Genomic DNA, 19,650 nt, shown 5'->3' on the forward strand with positions numbered 1-19,650 from the left:
CCTTGGAGGTCATCTAGTCCAACCCCCTGCTTCTAGTCCAACACCCCCCCTTATCACTATGGAAAGTGAGGCTTACATTTTATTTTTCTTACATTGTGTTCAGATGGTGACTTTTCAAACAGACAATGCATTTGGCTTTTCTTTCGGGGAGACAGGTAGTCCTCGATCTATGACTGTTTGATCAGCAACCGTTTCAAGTTATGATATTGCTGAACAAGTGGTTAATTATGACCAGTCCTCAGAGTTCTGGCCTTTCCAGAACCCTGCAGTCACTTGATCACAACTTGAGTGCTTGGAGTGCTTTGCAATCGGTTGCCAAGCTCTCTAGAATCATGTGATCGCCATTTGCAACCTTCCCTGCTAACTTCCCTATAAAGTCAGTGGGGAATATAGCAAATCACTAGGGTTAGTCTCCCTTGGCCCTTCTGCACTGAGACCATGCCAATTCGTGTACCCCTGCACACCCTCCTCATTCACATTATACCCCCCCCATGCACACCTAACCTGTGCCATGCAACTTACCTGATTCACATGGTGCTTCTTGCACACCCTCATGCACCTGCCCAACCCGTGCCACACCTCTTGTGCTTCCTCCCCAACCTGTGCTGCACTTCTTGAAGACACATCTCTTGGACACCTTCCTAGACATGGTGGCTCAGAGGTTACAATTCAGTATTGCAGGCTAATTCTGCTGACTGCCAGCAGTTCGATTCTGAGTGGATTAAGGTTGACTCAGCCTTCCATCCTTCCGAGGTTGTTGGGGGCCGTAGGCTGGCTCTGTAAACTGCTTAGAGAGGGCTGTAAAGCACTGTGAAGCAGTATATAAGTCTAAGTGCTATTACTATTGCTATACCCTCTCCCATATTTTTGCACATCCCCTTGCTCCCTCCCCACCCGGTAGCAGCCACTTAACTTCCTATAGGGTGTGGACTTGCATCTTCCCTCTGTCTTTCCCACTGACTTTGATTGTGGGAACCCGGCAGGAAGTCGCCTTACTTAGCGACTGTGGGATTAAGTTAATGATGGCAACAGGGCCTGCAGGGATTGCTGATGTTAAGCAGTATGATTCACATTCCTTAGTAAGGAAATTGTTGTCACAATTGCTGTCATAAGCCAAGAACTACCTGTATTTAAAGAGAACTTTTTGATTTCAGGGCGATAAAAGTACAGTATTTTTTTAAGGCACGCAGGCCTGCTAGAGTTATCTTTATATTGTTAAAATATTTTGCTAAAATTCTCCAATTAACAGTGTCAGCAAGAAAGCCTGAGACCTTAAAATATCAAGTATTTTATTTTTTTCTTTAGAAGCAGCAGTTCTTGTCCCAGGATTCAGGATGTTTAAATAAAGTACTGAGCCAGATACTGGTTTCTCCAAAACAGAAACATGTATACTATTATATATGTATGAATGTATCCATGCATATATGTATGCCTCTGAAAGACAGCTGGAAGATGTTGTGAACTGAGAGAAACCATTCTGCAAACGTAGTAAAACCACACAAGAAAAAATAAAAACAAGGGTGTTGTTTTACACTTTTTTTAATGCAGGAAGATATGAATTCATAGCATCAGTGAAGCAAAGATTTTGCTCTGTAAAAGAGATAGTGACTTCCAATATAGCATGGTAATTTAATTCAGTTTTAAGCTCCAAAACTATGGCCCATAGTTGTCCAGGAAAACACTTAAGAAATGATTTGAGATAAATATCTAACCTTGGAAAATTGATGAAAAGATGGAAGAATGTCTGTTTTCAAATTAGCCAAGTATCCAAATGTAGGAGTGATGATTACCTTTTATTGAAAAGCTGTAAGGGATTCCTGCTTCCCCTAATCCTTTGATATACCTGCAGGAGACCATTACAAGGCATACTGTGAAATTGACTAAAAGCTTAGCTTTGTTTGGATATTAGGCCTCACATGATTACAGATGCGTGAAGGAGAGAGTGGTCCTCACTTGTTGCCCCCAGCTTTAGCATTATGTCTGTTGAAGGCACTGTGCCCACTAATTGGCATACTAGGCAGCTAACTAAGAAGGGGCAACTGCGAACAAAAATTGGAACTTTGTGTAATCGGGTTTCTTAATTTTTTTTAATTTTTTTTTGGGGGGAGGCTTCTGCAGAGGGAGAGAGAACAGATTTCTCCTTTTAGAACTTGCCCTCCAGAGTGAAGTTGCTAGGCGGGCTGTAGAATTGGCAAAAACACATCTGCAGGAACGAGCTAGTGACTATGGTTATGCATGTGCCTTGTCGGGACAGAGCAGAGAAAGTCATTCATGCTCACTTAAGCCTAGACACCAATGTGGGCAAAGCCAGATAAGGGAAAAGAGGAATGTGGGGGGTCCTTGGTGTTCTCCGAGCTTGGTTTTCATTACTAAACTAGGTAACATCATCAATGCTAGCAGAGAATGGGAGGAAAGCCTTTTACCTGGGACTCTATTAAGCTTCTAAAATAAGTAGACAGGTACTCTGTAGTACGAGCTATGTACCTGTAGATTGTCTAGATGCCATACCTGGTTCTTTGGACAACTGACCGGTTCTGGGAAGTTGGTGGTCTGCCCTCTCTTGAATAGACTATCTCTTGATTTGTCCTTATGCAACAGCTTTTACCTATCTGGAATCTTCCTATATGATAGTGCTTGTCTTATGCAATCTGTTTCCTCCAGGATGTATTTTTTTTTAAAAAAAATTCCATACATCACCCAGTTTTTTTAGTGGCCGGTATATGCTTTTTTAATATAAATGAATAACAACTTTTGTTTAAAAAATAATCAAACTAAACTTTTATGTGCTGTGGGTACCCCATTTAAACTGTCGGACTGAAGCATTTTACTGTATTAATATAAAGACACACACAGGTAGAGGAGAGAGAAGGGGAGAGACACTTAAGAGGAAACCTCCACATGAATTAATAATTACTTCAGTGTTTTGGAGACGGTTTTAAGAGCTGTTCCTCTTTTGATCTGTGTGGACAAGCTACTGAAAGGAGATGGCAGTGAGTGCTCAAGCATCTTGTTCATCATAGTGGAGGTGTTAAGGGACAAGCAAAGATGTTAGCCCTCTCTGAATTATAGGTGACATTTTCCACTGAGGAGGGAGCAAGCTTAAATTAAAACGTCGTCTCAGAAGAGCAATCAAAATATTACACTGGCAAAAGCTGATATCCAGAAATAGCTCTAATTATTCAGACCTTGCATTTCTTTGCTTTTTTTTTTTTTTTGAGAAGGCAAAAGGTGTTATTGGGGCTGATTTTAGTTCCATTCTTCTTGGGAACGAAAACAATAAACGTGGCCTTGTCCACAAGCTGCGGATACTTTTCTTCATAAAGGTAAAGGGTAAAGGTTCCCCCGCACATGCGTGCTAGTCGTTTCTGACTCTAGGGGCTGGTGCTCATCTCCGTTTCAAAGCCGAAGAGCCAGCACTTGTCCAAGGACATCTCCGTGGTCATGTGGCCGGCATGACTAGATGCCAAAGGTGCACGGAATGCTGTTACCTTCCCACCGTAGTGGTCCCTATTTTTCTACTTGCATTTTTACATGCTTTCGAACTGCTAGGTTGGCAGAAGCTGGGATGAGTAACAGGCACTCACTCTGTTACGCGGCACTCGGGATTCGACCCGCCAAACTGCCGACCTTCTGATCGACAAGCTCAGCGTCCTAACCCACAGAGCCACCACAAAAGTTATTAATACAAAGCACTGAAATAATATTTTGCTTTTCTTACATGTTACTTGCCAAATGTTTCCATCCCTCAATATACGGATAGCCCTCAACTTACGACCTCAGTTGAGCCCAAAATTTCTGTTAAGTGAAACATTTAAGTGACTTTTGCTCCATTTTACGACCTTTCCTGCCCCAGTTGTTAAGTAGTGTTCACTGCAGTGTTCAGTTAGTAATACAGTTGCTAAATAATTGACTTTGTTTGTCAGAAGGTCACAAACGGTGATCACGTGACCCCAGGACACTGCAACCATCATAAATATGAGTCAGTTGCCAAGTGTCTGAATTTTGATCACATGACCATAGGGATACTGCAATGGTCATAAGTGTGAAAAAGGTCATAAATCATTTTTTTCAGTGCCATTGTAACTTTGAATGGTCACTAAATGAACTATTGTAAATCGAGGACTACCTGTAGTTTTAATCTAGTGTCACACTCATGATAGGCACTTGCAAGTAGCATTCCTATCTTTGTACATATGTATGTCTAGATAAGCCTATCTTATTTCAAGTAAAGATTATTTAAAATTAAGCTTGATGTTTGGTGACTACAAGGATCTGTTGCTTTCTTCAGTCTAGCCCAGGGGTCGGCAACCTAAAAAAGGAAAAGAGCCACCGGGAACCGGTTCCATCACAAATTAAAAAAACTGGGAGCCGCGCGCATGTGTCCATGCACACGCATGCGCAAAAAAACATTTTGCGCATGTGCAAAACGTTTTTTTGCGCATGCGCGGACGCACGCGGTTGCCATTTTTTTAAAAAGTGAGATGGAACCGGTTCCCGGTTGCCCGACGGCGACGGCCCGTCTGCAAAGCTGCCGCTTTCGGCAGCTTTGCAGACGGGCCGCGGCAGCTTCCTCAAAGAGCGACGCCGCGGCGCGTTCGCGCGGAGGTACGCGCGCACCTCTCCAAAGGTTTGGGGAGGTGCGCGCGCAGCTCCGCCCATTCGGGGAGGTGCGCGTGCACCTCTCGGAACGGGCCGCGGCGTCGCTCTTTCAGGAAGCTGCCGTGGCCCATCTGCAAAGCTGCCGCTTTCGGCAGCTTTGCAGACGGGCCGCGGCAGCGTCCTCAAAGAGCGATGCCACGGCCCGTTCGCGCGGAGGTACGCGCGCACCTCTCCAAAGGTTTGGGGAGGTGCGCGCGCAGCTCCGCCCATTCGGGGAGGTGCACGCGCACCTCTCAGAACGGGCCGCGGCGTCGCTTTTTGAGGAAGCTGCCGTGGCCCATCTGCAAAGCTGCCGCTTTCGGCAGCTTTGCAGACGGGCCGCGGCAGCGTCCTCAAAGAGCGATGCCGCGGCCCGTTCGCGTGGAGGTACGCGCGCACCTCTCCAAAGGTTTGGGGAGGTGCGCGCGCACCTCCGCCCATTCGGGGAGGTGCGCGCGCACCTCTCCAAACGGGCGGTGCCACTCTCCATTTGGAGAGGTGCGCGCGCACCACTGCCCGTTCGAAGAGGTGCGCGCGCACCGGGCGGCTGGGAGCCGCAGGAGACGGAGGAGAACTACTCCTAAGAAATGTATACATTGATGTTAGGTTAATCTCGCAGTAGCAGGATTTGAACGTAGCTTGCCCCTCATATTTAGACACATGGTCTCCTAATTTTAGAATTTAGTCAAGGCACGTGTACAAACAATATTATAAACATGGCTTTATAATATTTTTTTCATGCTTCCCATTTTTATAAAAAGGCCAAAAAAAGTACAGAATATGAATAATATTGAATTCTCTATGATAGAGCTAGTAAAATAGGCATCAAAGAGTACAGTTTGAATGAAGGCTTCTCTCAGTAACTATGGACAATCTCACTACATTGAGTACCGTATATACTTGAGTATAAGCCGAATTTTTCAGCCCACTTTTTGGGCTGAAAAATTCCACTTCGGCTTATACTCCAGTCAACAAAAAAAACTTACCGAGGACTTGTGCGTGGCCGAGGCTTTGGTGCTTCCGGGATCGCCCGCACCTCTCCCAAGCCACCGCCGTCCGAGACCTGCCGAAGTTTGGGGAGGTTTGGGGAGGTGCGCGCGCACCTCCCCAAACTCCGCGCCTTGCCTGCCTGCTTCTTTCCGCAGCGGAAAGAAGCAGGCAGGCAGGGCGCGGAGGAACGGAGACTTGCCGACGTTTGGGGAGGTTTGGGCGCCTCCCCAAACCTCGGCAGGTCTCCGTTCCTCCGCGCAGACCTGCCGACGTTTGGGGAGGTTTGGGCGCCTCCCCAAACCTCCCCAAACGTCGGCAGGTCTCCGTTCCTCCTGCCGACCTTTGGGGAGGTTTGGGCGCCTCCCCAAACCTCGGCAGGTCTCCGTTCCTCCTGCCGACCTTTGGGGAGGTTTGGGCGCCTCCCCAAACCTCCCCAGGTCTCCGTTCCTCCTGCCGACCTTTGGGGAGGTTTGGGCGCCTCCCCAAACCTCCCCAGGTCTCCGTTCCTCCTGCCGACCTTTGGGGAGGTTTGGGCGCCTCCCCAAACCTCGGCAGGTCTCCGTTCCTCCTGCCGACCTTTGGGGAGGTTTGGGCGCCTCCCCAAACCTCGGCAGGTCTCCGTTCCTGTTTGGGGAGGTTTGGGCGCCTCCCCAAACCTCCCCAAACCTCGGCAGGTCTCCGTTCCTCCGCGCAGACCTGCCGACCTTTGGGGAGGTTTGGGCGCCTCCCCAAACGTCCCCAAACCTCGGCAGGTCTCCGTTCCTGTTTGGGGAGGTTTGGGCGCCTCCCCAAACCTCCCCAAACCTCGGCAGGTCTCCGTTCCTCCGCGCAGACCTGCCGACCTTTGGGGAGGTTTGGGCGCCTCCCCAAACCTCGGCAGGTCTCCGTTCCTGTTTGGGGAGGTTTGGGCGCCTCCCCAAACCTCGGCAGGTCTCCGTTCCTCCGCGCAGACCTGCCGACCTTTGGGGAGGTTTGGGCGCCTCCCCAAACGTCCCCAAACCTCGGCAGGTCTCCGTTCCTGTTTGGGGAGGTTTGGGCGCCTCCCCAAACCTCCCCAAACCTCGGCAGGTCTCCGTTCCTCCGCGCAGACCTGCCGACCTTTGGGGAGGTTTGGGCGCCTCCCCAAACGTCCCCAAACCTCGGCAGGTCTCCGTTCCTGTTTGGGGAGGTTTGGGCGCCTCCCCAAACCTCCCCAAACCTCGGCAGGTCTCCGTTCCTCCGCGCAGACCTGCCGACCTTTGGGGAGGTTTGGGCGCCTCCCCAAACGTCCCCAAACCTCGGCAGGTCTCCGTTCCTGTTTGGGGAGGTTTGGGCGCCTCCCCAAACGTCCCCAAACCTCGGCAGGTCTCCGTTCCTCCGCGCAGACCTGCCGACCTTTGGGGAGGTTTGGGCGCCTCCCCAAACCTCCCCAAACCTCGGCAGGTCTCCGTTCCTGTTTGGGGAGGTTTGGGCGCCTCCCCAAACCTCCCCAAACCTCGGCAGGTCTCCGTTCCTCCGCGCAGACCTGCCGACCTTTGGGGAGGTTTGGGCGCCTCCCCAAACGTCCCCAAACCTCGGCAGGTCTCCGTTCCTGTTTGGGGAGGTTTGGGCGCCTCCCCAAACCTCCCCAAACCTCGGCAGGTCTCCGTTCCTCCGCGCAGACCTGCCGACCTTTGGGGAGGTTTGGGCGCCTCCCCAAACGTCCCCAAACCTCGGCAGGTCTCCGTTCCTGTTTGGGGAGGTTTGGGCGCCTCCCCAAACGTCCCCAAACCTCGGCAGGTCTCCGTTCCTCCGCGCAGACCTGCCGACCTTTGGGGAGGTTTGGGCGCCTCCCCAAACCTCCCCAAACCTCGGCAGGTCTCCGTTCTTCCTGCCGACCTTTGGGGAGGTTTGGGCGCCTCCCCAAACCTCCCCAAACGTCGGCAGGTCTGCGCGGAGGAACGGAGACCTGCCGAGGTTTGGGGAGGCGCCCAAACCTCCCCAAACAGGAACGGAGACCTGCCGAGGTTTGGGGACGTTTGGGGAGGCGCCCAAACCTCCCCAAAGGTCGGCAGGTCTGCGCGGAGGAACGGAGACCTGCCGAGGTTTGGGGAGGTTTGGGGAGGCGCCCAAACCTCCCCAAACAGGAACGGAGACCTGCCGAGGTTTGGGGAGGTTTGGGGAGGCGCCCAAACCTCCCCAAAGGTCGGCAGGTCTGCGCGGAGGAACGGAGACCTGCCGAGGTTTGGGGAGGTTTGGGGAGGCGCCCAAACCTCCCCAAACAGGAACGGAGACCTGCCGAGGTTTGGGGAGGTTTGGGGAGGCGCCCAAACCTCCCCAAAGGTCGGCAGGTCTGCGCGGAGGAACGGAGACCTGCCGAGGTTTGGGGACGTTTGGGGAGGCGCCCAAACCTCCCCAAACAGGAACGGAGACCTGCCGAGGTTTGGGGACGTTTGGGGAGGCGCCCAAACCTCCCCAAAGGTCGGCAGGTCTGCGCGGAGGAACGGAGACCTGCCGAGGTTTGGGGAGGTTTGGGGAGGCGCCCAAACCTCCCCAAACAGGAACGGAGACCTGCCGAGGTTTGGGGACGTTTGGGGAGGCGCCCAAACCTCCCCAAAGGTCGGCAGGTCTGCGCGGAGGAACGGAGACCTGCCGAGGTTTGGGGAGGTTTGGGGAGGCACCCAAACCTCCCCAAACAGGAACGGAGACCTGCCGAGGTTTGGGGACGTTTGGGGAGGCGCCCAAACCTCCCCAAAGGTCGGCAGGTCTGCGCGGAGGAACGGAGACCTGCCGAGGTTTGGGGAGGCGCCCAAACCTCCCCAAACAGGAACGGAGACCTGCCGAGGTTTGGGGAGGCGCCCAAACCTCCCCAAAGGTCGGCAGGTCTGCGCGGAGGAACGGAGACCTGCCGAGGTTTGGGGAGGTTTGGGGAGGCGCCCAAACCTCCCCAAACAGGAACGGAGACCTGCCGAGGTTTGGGGACGTTTGGGGAGGCGCCCAAACCTCCCCAAAGGTCGGCAGGTCTGTGCGGAGGAACGGAGACCTGCCGAGGTTTGGGGAGGTTTGGGGAGGCGCCCAAACCTCCCCAAACAGGAACGGAGACCTGCCGAGGTTTGGGGACGTTTGGGGAGGCGCCCAAACCTCCCCAAAGGTCGGCAGGTCTGCGCGGAGGAACGGAGACCTGCCGAGGTTTGGGGAGGTTTGGGGAGGCGCCCAAACCTCCCCAAACAGGAACGGAGACCTGCCGAGGTTTGGGGACGTTTGGGGAGGCGCCCAAACCTCCCCAAAGGTCGGCAGGTCTGCGCGGAGGAACGGAGACCTGCCGAGGTTTGGGGAGGTTTGGGGAGGCGCCCAAACCTCCCCAAAGGTCGGCAGGTCTGCGCGGAGGAACGGAGACCTGCCGAGGTTTGGGGAGGCGCCCAAACCTCCCCAAAGGTCGGCAGGAGGAACGGAGACTTGCCGAGGTTTGGGGAGGTTTGGGGAGGCGCCCAAACCTCCCCAAAGGTCGGCAGGAGGAACGGAGACCTGCCGAGGTTTGGGGAGGTTTGGGGAGGCGCCCAAACCTCCCCAAAGGTCGGCAGGAGGAACGGAGACCTGCCGACGTTTGGGGAGGTTTGGGGAGGCGCCCAAACCTCCCCAAAGGTCGGCAGGAGGAACGGAGACCTGCCGACGAGCCGCGGCCACACAGGGTATTCCTGTGTATTCAGGCTTGCAGAACGGCGGATCGGCTTATACTCGAGTCAATAACTTTTTCCAGTTTTGGGGGGTGAAATTGGGGGTCTCGGCTTATACTCGAGTCGGCTTATACTCAAGTATATACGGTATATTGTATACGTTTTGCAAGCTGAACAGTTCCCTAACTTCTTAACTTCTAATCGTACTTGATTCATGGCTTTATCCAAGGCAGAGAGTTACAGGAATATTTATATTAACAAAAAACTGAAATTAAAGAAGCATTCCAAAAGTCCCCATGCCGTATCCTCCTGAATTAATTTGTTGCAGAAGTTTAATCTCTTCTGTCATCAGGACTCAGGATGGGCTATATTGCATTTGTAAAAAAAGAAGAAAGGAAAATGCTAGAAATCAGATAAGTAACAGAATAAAACTATCAATGGGGTGCCAGCAGAACTAGGAAAGTGTTCAAATATTTCTTGGATTGTAGGAATCAAGTATCTATCAGATTTGATTTCATGACCAGAATATTTGAATGTCTCCCTAAGGCGATTTCTCCACTAGGAAGGCAGAGCCAAATGGTATGCTAGAATTGACTTGCATTGCCTTTGTTTTAAAAATACACTTCTTACTCAATATATATATATATTCTTTATTCTTTTTTAGCAAGCCAAAAAATTTTTTTCCACAAATATGAGCTGCCACTGCTGTGGCTACTGCCTGTAGATGGCCTTGGGCTAGGCTGAAACAGGAAATAAGATTTGTCCCATGTCTGGGACCAAGCTAGTGTATTCTGAATGCTTAACAAACATTTAACACATATCTCCCTTGCTTCTCAGCTAACAAAGAGAGAGAGAGAGCCTGTGGCCTAGGGGTTAAAACAACTGTTTAAGATGCAGTCGGCCCAGGTTCGAAACTCAGAAGGGTATGGCTGACTGATGAGAACAAATAAGTTTGAAATGATCATATCGGTCTCCCTTTATTCTTTGTTAGCAAGCAAAAAAAAAATTACGGTACACAAATATGAGCTGCCACTGCTGTGGCTACTGCCTGTAGATGGTCTTGGGCTAGGCTGAAACAGGAAATAAGATTTGTCCCGTTAACTATTTAGATTACCTTGCTAGGCCCCAAACATGGGACAAATCTTTATTTCCTGTTTCGGCCTAACCGAAGGCCATCCACAGGCAGTAGTCACAATAGTGACAGCTCATATTTGTGTAAATTTTTTTAGATTTCTAACAAAGAATTAAAGGGAGACTGATATGCATTTCAAACTTATTTGTTTTCATCAGTCAGCCATACCCTTCTGAGATTCGAACCTGGGCTGATTGCACATTAGGCAGTTGTTTTAACCTCTAGGCCACAAGCTCTATCTCACTTTGTTAGCTGAGAAGCAAGGGAGATATGTGTTAAATGCTTGTTAACTATTTAGATTACCTTGCTAGGCCCCAAACATGGGACAAATCTTTATTTCCTGTTTCGGCCTCTCAGCTAACAAAGTGAGATAGAGCTTGTGGCCTAGAGGTTAAAACAACTGCCTAATGTGCAATCAGCCCAGGTTCAAATCTCAGAAGGGTATGGCTGACTGATGAAAACAAATAAGTTTGAAATGCATATCAGTCTCCCTTAAATTCTTTGTTAGGAATCTAAAAAATTTTTACACAAATATGAGCTGTCACTGTTGTGACTACTGCCTGTGGATGGCCTTCGGTTAGGCCGAAACAGGAAATAAAGATTTGTCCCATGTTTGTGGCCTAGCAAGGTAATAACATTTTGGTCACATACCACCTTCTCTTAAAATGCAACAAACGTCTTTCCATATTTCATCTCTTATTGGTAAGCATCATTTCAGTCCTGATTTTACCAAAAGTCCATTAAGTCTACCTTTTTGCTTTTTGTTTTCCTCCTGTTTAAGTTCCTAAACTTGTCAATCCAGAGGTTCCTAATAGCTAAAACGTAGTTGACACAATTTGCAAAAGTGAGTAAAAAAAAATATTTGAACATGGTAATCCTCTCAAAGGCACTAACCACAGTTTGAGCAAAAAGATGACTATTCTTTCGTCTCTCAGAGCTCTAAGGCCACTGTCTCCTTGTGAGTAGCAACTGTCTAGAGCACTTGTGGGCGATCTCAAGTCATCTCCTTATCTGGAGAGGAATTACAAAGAGCTGGTCTCCTTGCTGGCTCTTCATTCTGCTGTGGTTGTTTGCTCTGTTTTTTGCAGAGCAATCTTTCAGTCTTCCATTTCTTCCACAGAAGTTGCTAAGGGTAAGTTAGAAGACAACAAAGCTAAAACCACATGCTACGAGACTTTTAATCACCTTGGCTACCGGAAAGGAACTGCCATATTTTTTTTGCTAAGAAAAAAAAATAATCTTAAAAAAACCCTAATTCCCCATCTTGGCTTGCTTATAGGTTCTGTTGGTAAGCAACTTCATAGGTATTCACTGAGAAAAAAAAATCAGGATACTGTAAGTCCATTATCAGGTCAATGTTATTTTTTTTATAATTAGAGGAGGATATCTAACTTCTATATGAAATTTTTGGAATAAAAAGACCTTGAAATCCTTTTGTCAGGATTTTTGCTAGCAAATCAGAAGGGAATAAGTAGCACTAGAAAATAAAATTTTGACGCTTTTTGTCAATAAACATCTGAGGGAGAAAGAGAGTTCTACCCAAGGCAAAGATATTTTGTCCCTGAACTTTGAAAAACATTGATTAAACTTGCTGTTGGGGAGGGGGAGCATATTCTTCCAAAAATTCTCTGTCCTGTATCTCCCCAAACACAGTAGTGGCCAAAATTGTGGAAACCTTTTGGGAAAAGTGTATTTTTCAGGTTGGATGGCTAATAACACCACTTTTTGGGGGGAGTAGTAGCATAAAATTATATATCAATAGAAAGATAATTTGATCAGGAATGTAATGCAATATAGTTTGTTCAATTATCTGTACTGTATTCTATGAAACGTTATAGCCAAATAACCAGAAAAAGGAAGTCCAACTTGCTTAGGTTGATATCAGGTAGGTTTCCTTCATCTGACTGTAGCCAATGAGCATGAGTGTTTAGAGAGCCAATCAGGTGTCATCTTGTTTTGACAATGAGCCAATCAGATCACAGTAAGATTCAGTTATTGATGTCATGTATTGAAGCTGAGAGGAGGACATTTGTCAGTGTGTTATGGGATCGCTATCAAGTTGGTTGGGGTTTTTTTTCCTTTCATTTAGTGAGCTTGTAAAATGTAATAAAATTAAAGTAATGGTGCCAAAGAGTTGACTGGTTGCCCAGAAAGCGTTGTAAAATAGTATTATTAAGTGATCAAGGCTACAGTTATAAAGAAATTAGAAGAAGAATTGGTGGAAACTTAACCAAAGGTGGCATTTCTACTGTACACTTTTCCCAAAAGGTTTCCACAATTTTGGCCACTACTGTAGCATGAAAACCCCCAAATCAAATGTCTTTATTACAGTCTTTGATCGATCAGCCTTTACAATAAAAGAGTACAGTAAAAAGGGAAGTAGTTTAACATGGCAATTTATTATTGGGAAAAATAATCGGACTGTCAAACAACATATGTAATTAAACATTTTGCACAGTTGAATAATTTGATGAAGATATTTGGCCTCTTGATATGTGAATGTGGGATTATTAGCATCCCTTAAAAATAATGAACATAAAATTTTACTCTATGGCCCTCGTGTTTGGAAATGATTTGGCCATATGAGAACATGGCTGAGCATTTCTACCTCCCTGGATCCACGCCAGCAAAGTCTCTGGGGGAAAAAAAAAGGGAGTCCCATGAAATCTTCCTGCCAATAGATCTGATGGGAGGGTATCAAAAGGAGGCTCTGGAGAAAGCCCCTCTATATTTTGAAACTGACAGTCTGAAACTTTGTGATCTGTTTCGAAAACCGCTTATTACCAGCTGTGAAAAGAGCAAGGGTGAACTGCCCGGTGGTGAATCCAGTGTCTTGTTTAAATGGTGTTTAAGTTGATAAGCCAAGGTCAGCACACATCCTGACTGACCTTCCCCCCCCCCCACTTTCCAGAGCAAACCTGCATTTCTTAACTCAAGACAGAGTGTCCTATATAAAGCTATCAACACTATTAAGCTCTAATAAAAGATAAAGGTATTTAATTTCAGGGAAAGGAAGAGAGTACGCCTGCCTCCCCGTCTTTAATCTCGACAGATTGTATTTCCAGCACCTTACATGGAGATGGTTCATCAGATAGACACTGGCTAATTGGGGTCTTTTCTTCCCCCCCCCCCCCATCTTGCCTCTCTTTCTCTCCCTCCCCTCCCCCTTGCCTACCGTCCCTCCTCCTCCCCTGACTGCTGCTTATCTGGCTTGCTGGCTGTTTGGCATCTGCAGGACTCTGTTTGGAAACAAGATCAAGTCTGTGGCCAAGGAGGCGTTCTCCGGCTTGGAGGCCCTGGAACACCTGTGAGTAACCCACAAGGCTTTGCAGGTTGGGAGGGGAGGGGGTGGGTGGGAAAGGGGAGGCTTGCCAGGAATGGCTGCTGCAGCGGCCTGCAAACAATTTAATAGCATCTTTGTAAGCTGAGAAGCTCTCCGTTCCTGAGAAGCCAGCTGCTTCCTTCTCATTATAAGTCAGCTCCAACTTTGGCTCTGCTTCCCCCCCCCACACACACACACACTTCTCCCCCGGCTAGGAAGAAAGTTGTAGAACACATGACCAGATATATGGTGGGTTTTTGTTTTTTAAAAAAACAAACAAACCTATATTGGGATGCCTTTTTATTCACAAAAATTCAAACCTTCCCGAGAAATTGTTCTCATTTCCCAAAAGTTTGAAGTTGCATCTTTTTGCTCTGTTCTTCCTTGCCACTGGGCGTATCTGCAAAAAAGCTGGGGTCAAAATATCTCGCCATAATCTTTGCTAGCAGGGTGGGGGGGGGGAAAGCAACCCTTGCAGTTTGAATTGCTCTTTTATGCCATTGCTTGAACATATTTACTATAAATTAGGCCAGAGTGGCAGGAAAGCTAGTTGAATATCAGAGGATCTACCTCTCTTGTCTTCTTGAATACTGCCACTCTTATAGATGGCAACTTTGATCAAGATCGGCTTTACTCTCCCATCGTCTTCGCTTTGACTCCCTCTGCTGGCATTAAGAACAGCATTTGGTAGAAAATAAGTCATGCCGGCCACATGACCACGGAGACGTCCTCGGACAAGCGCTGGCTCTTCAGCTTTGAAACGGAGATGAGCACCGGCCCCTAGAGTCAGAAACGACTAGCACGCATGTGCGGGGGAACCTTTACCTTTACCTTTTTAAGTCTATAATATTAAGAGTCCTAAAGACCCCTGGGGTTATTCTGCTCGAGGGTTGTTCGTTTTGCCCTTTTTTGTTTTGTACTTGCTAATTTTTTAAACACATACTTGCAGAATCCAGAGAGGAAGAACACCATTTTAGAAAAAGCATTTCTACTACTGCTTTACCTAACTTTTTTTGAACAGAGAGGGCAGGCTGGAGGAGAGTGAATTAGAGGGTTGGCATTGAACCCTCTTTCCCCCGTCCTGCGGTTCTCTTCACTTTGTCTGTGGAAAAAGGCTCCCCTGGGCATAGATCCTCCCTCTGCAGGGATTGGAGCCTGTTTTAAAATGTCTGCTCATTTATACACCCTTGCTGTTTTTACTCATGTGCAAATGACTACAAATTACAAGTGAGACATCTTTACTTGGGGACCAGCCAAGTAATGTGTTTCAGTTGTAATGTGTGTTTCTATGAAGTAGATTCTGGAGTTGGTTCTTTGGCTGTTTTTCCCCCCAGCGTAGTTGGCTGAAGTTCTGAAATTCTCTTGTCTCTGTTCTTTCTATCTCGCCCAAATCTTACTGCAAAGGAGGAATGGGATTCCTTTGGAAAGGGGGTGGGTGGGTGAAGGGGGTTAAAGTTTAAAATGCTACATGCTCTTTGCTTCAAGTACAGACCAGATGAAATGCTAAAAACCTCGATATTTAAAATGCTGGCAGATTTACTAAGCAATTGGAATGGAGTTATGTGTGCAGATGTACTATTTTAAAAAAATCCACCTTAAGCTATTAAAATAATAATGGGTTGAGAATAGTACTACTCATGGGCCAGTTCATATGTAACATTAAATCACAAGAATAAGCTGCAGCCCACTCCATTTCAGTTTTGCCCTGAAAAACCTATCTCCAAGGCGTAATACGCAGTTAATCTGTATCTTGACTGGCTAACAAAAAAAGAATGTACAGGTAGTCTATGCTTAACAATCACAATTGGGGCCATAATGTGGTTGTTAGTGAGCTATTATATGACATCAATAGAGTTATGACATCACTTCCACTACAGTTCTTAAGCAATCTCTTGTGGTCATTAAACACGACATAACGTGATTGTGACTTGTGATTTTACTGCCAGCTTCTCCACTGACTCTGCTATTCATAAGCTGGCTGTGATGTGCATAAATGGTGATCATGTGACCACAGGATACTGTAAAGTCATAAAGACTGCAAAATCCTCAGATCTCAATTGCATGCAAAGGACGTAATGGCAATAGCACTTGTATACTGCTTCACAGTGCTTTACAGCCTCTCTAAGGGGTTTACAGAGTCAGCCTATTGCCCCCAACAATCTGGGTCCTCATTTTACCCACCTGGGAAGGATGGAAGGCTGAGTCAACCTTGAGCCGCTCAGAATTAATTAATTAATTAATTAATTGATTGATTGATTAATTAATTAAATTCGATTTATATACCGCCCTTTTCCCAAAGGACTCAGGGCGGTTTACAGGGCAAATTAAAAAGAAATACAATATACAGATTACAATAATTAAATTAGCAGCCCTAACACTGTAAAATTTGATTTAAAAGTCTTAAAAACCCCTCAGTCCAGGCCGGCCAGCTCAAATAACCAGGTTTTTAGGTCCCGGCGAAACGAACGAAGGTCGGGGGCGATCCGGAGTTCCACTGGCAGCTGATTCCAAAGGGCAGGCGTGCCCACCGAGAATGCTCTCCCCCTGGGAATCACCTGCCGGCACTCCTTGACCGGCGGGACCCTGAGGAGGCCCTCCCTGTGGGAGCGCACAGGACGATGGGAAGTTGATGCTGGCAGCAGGTGCTCCCTAAGATAATCCGGACCCATGCCATTTAGGGCTTTATAGGTCATCACCAGCACCTTGAATTGAACCCCTGGAGTGAGTAGTGGGTTAGCCTGCAGTCCTGCATTCTAACCGCTGAGCCACCATGTAATCGCAAGAACCAGTGGTAAAAGTTATTTTTTCAGCACCTGTGTAAGATAAATAAAATGGCCTTTTTTCACCCATCACCATTAGGATTCATTAAAACAAAAAATAATAGAAATTGGATGTGAAGCGAAAGTGGACAGATGGAGAGATTCACTATGACATGTCCTGGTAAAGTTAGTACGATGTGGAAATGCATTCGGGCCCTAATTCTGTACATCCTCTCTTTACTAGGATCAGAGATATTATGAATAAGTGGAAGATCACAAAGTGCTGTATTAAAAGAAAGCACACCTACACAGAGTTACTTTTGTACTGCCACAGTACATCTATCACATGTCTATAAATTAAAATAAATGCTTACTTTCTGTAGGAACCTTGGGAATAACGCCATACGGTCTGTTCAAGAGGATGCCTTTGCAAAGCTGAAAAAGCTGAAAGAACTGTAAGGAATGAATCCTAATAAGTGTTTGCTGTATATTTTGGTCCATTTTTGTGACATTTCTTCCAGCGACTCCTCCCTCCAATAGCTCCTTTTCCATATTATCAATAATTCCATTGTTCCCTGCACTCTTCTTACAAGCTATTTTTGCAAGAAAGCAGATGGCAGATAGTGAAATTCCATAACTAGTGAAATCAGATCTTCCTTGTGATTGATTTCATTGGGCTGCAGCTCTGCCTTTTTCCATTGTGCTCAGGAAGGCCAAACTCCTGTCCACTAGTCATATAGATCATATAATGGAATATCTGCCCTTCTCATCCCCCCCACCCACTATATATGTGGCTCTGTCCAAAATCAATCACAAATCATTTAAACTTTATTTTTGTTTAAACATAGCAGAGTGGGGTTGTTTATTCATGTGGTAAGTCCATGGTTATCAAATAATTGGTATTTGTAGATTTAAAGGGCTTATTCATTTCCACTTCAGGTATTGGCACAACTATTTAGAAATTCTGCAAAGTAATTTGGAAGATATACCTCAAAAGAAACTGATGACCACTAAGCTAGGTTTAACTGTAAATCAAAAGTTTAATGAAGAATAGGTTTATGAATGGCTATGAATTAGGGAATTTCTCAGAAGCAAATTGTCATGCTAATATGTATCAGCTGCTATGCAGCAAATGTCAACATTAATTGTCACAATACTGTATTTATTTATTTATTTATTTATTTATTTATTTATTTATTTATTTATTTATTTATTTATTTATTTATTTATTTATTTATTTATTTATTTATGGGACTTATATCCTGCCCTATCTCCCGAAGGACTCAGGGCGGCTAACAACAATAACATATAATAAATACAGAAATTAAGATAAAATTAAAATTAAAGGTCTCTGTACAATAAATTAATAAATTATGCTTTATGCTGTGCTTGAGAGCTTCTCAAAGAATTCCGATAGCTGTGTGGAAAGGAAAATGCTGGATTAAGTCTATAATTGATTACTGCCAAACTATTTTTCTTATATTCTGATTTTCAACCACGTTTTTGGTAGTCTTTCGATCTGTAAATCTTAAACCGCTCCTCTTTAGAAGTGTTAATACTTGCCTATTAGATTGGGGTTATCTAGATGTTATCTACTGCAGAATATATTAAAGAATGAAATTAGCACCTGCAGAATGTGACCATGGTCTGCTTAAAGTGGGGCCTATATCTTCATATGATACTTTTCCAAGTAAAATGAAAATTCCCTTCCCTCCATACAAGGCAATAGCATTGTATGAATCTGGTTGGATTCAGATTGTTACATGAATAAGTTTGGAAAGCCAATTGAATTTGGAGCAAAGAGTCAGGCCTGCCATTATAATGTTCAGGGTTTTTCTTTCCTAAATGCCCAAGCTGGGACAAGCCTGACACAAAGCCTTTTCTGTACAGGTACAAAATGGTGTGCTGGACTGACTTGGAGGCAGCAAACTGAGTAATTTAATCCAAGGCTGATATTCATAGAACACCTAATAAGGATCATCTTTACACGCTTGTCTTATGAAGATTTGTAACACTTCTTTTGCCAGTTTTATAAGAATTCACATTTTATTCTTTCCGTTGCTTCCTTTGCTTTCTTCCAGACGCATCAACAGCGAGAGCTTCCTCTGTGATTGTCAGCTCAAGTGGTTGCCACTCTGGTTAACCAAGAAAAAACAACAGCTGTTTGTGGAAGCCACCTGTGCCCACCCAGAATCATTAAAGGGCAAAAATATTCTTGAAGTGGTCCCAGAAAGCTTTGTATGTGGTGAGTCTTAGCTGCCGCATGGTAATTTTGAGGTTGCTTTGGAGGGCAGCCCTGACACAGGAATGACTATGTATTTTGTGGTCAGCTTATTATTTCATAGGCAGTGGAGTGTAGCATCTCCTTTCGTGGCCTGCCTTCACCATTGAGAAGAACTGTAAATCATATTCACTGCATCTATCGGGAGCAATGATCCCAATTGAGCTTGGGGAATCATTTGGTGGTCATGGAAATTTGATGATAGAAGGGGTTAGAGCTTGGATGAGAAAGCAGCAACAGGCTTTCTAAATAGCATATCCTGCTTTGATTCATTTTAAGTTGGGTTCCAGCTTGGCTGACATTGCCTTGACTGCTCCAGCCGCTGATTTTTCTTGATTTATTTGACTTGACTTTTGTTCTGGCACAAAACAGAAATGATTCTATTTGCTCTTATTAAAGGAAGGATCTTCCCAGCTTTTTTGTTGTTCTTGTATTAGTTGAATATAAGGTGAACAATTTGCACCTTACTTTGTGGGCAGCTCAGAGCTAGCCTTGAGACAGACTCATCTGATACCCCTTCAATAGCCTATTTAGGATTTTGAGGGTAAAGGTTCTTCCATCGACTCTAAATTATACATCACAATTAATGCAGGTGCTCTTGGGATGATGGGGTTTCATCTTGTCAGAATGTATGGGACTGGTTTCAATTAGTGTGACGGACAAAGTGAGGAGAATCTGTAGAGTTTGGATTGTTTATGATTTTTAAGAACCAGCAATGAAGGTCTTATGTGGGCAGATCTAGGGATCTCCTGATGCAAAAATAAGATTGTAAAGACCTCTTAGTTTAACAGAATAACAGCATCAGAGAGCTCTTTTCTTTTTTGAGGAGTACTGTATAGACTTTTAACTTCCCAAAAAGCACAATCCATAAGGTAAAGCCTAGGCAAGAAATCAAC

At 46.0% G+C, this 19,650-nt stretch overlaps 1 protein-coding gene across 3 annotated transcripts in view; it reads left to right on the plus strand.

Moving 5' to 3' along the window:
- LRIG1 (leucine rich repeats and immunoglobulin like domains 1) overlaps window positions 1-19,650 on the plus strand; it is a 156,769-nt gene that overhangs the window by 117,905 nt on the left and 19,214 nt on the right. For all 3 annotated transcript variants that reach the window (XM_081315918.1, XM_081315920.1, XM_081315919.1), the window contains 3 exons: window positions 13,628-13,699; window positions 16,857-16,928; window positions 18,555-18,718. In XM_081315918.1, the coding sequence (XP_081172044.1) occupies window positions 13,628-13,699; window positions 16,857-16,928; window positions 18,555-18,718 (308 nt within the window). The remainder of the gene's footprint in view (window positions 1-13,627; window positions 13,700-16,856; window positions 16,929-18,554; window positions 18,719-19,650) is intronic.

The sequence above is a fragment of the Vipera berus genome (assembly GCF_964194415.1).
Source record: "Vipera berus genome assembly, chromosome: 2".
NCBI classification, from domain to species: Eukaryota; Metazoa; Chordata; class Lepidosauria; order Squamata; family Viperidae; genus Vipera; species Vipera berus.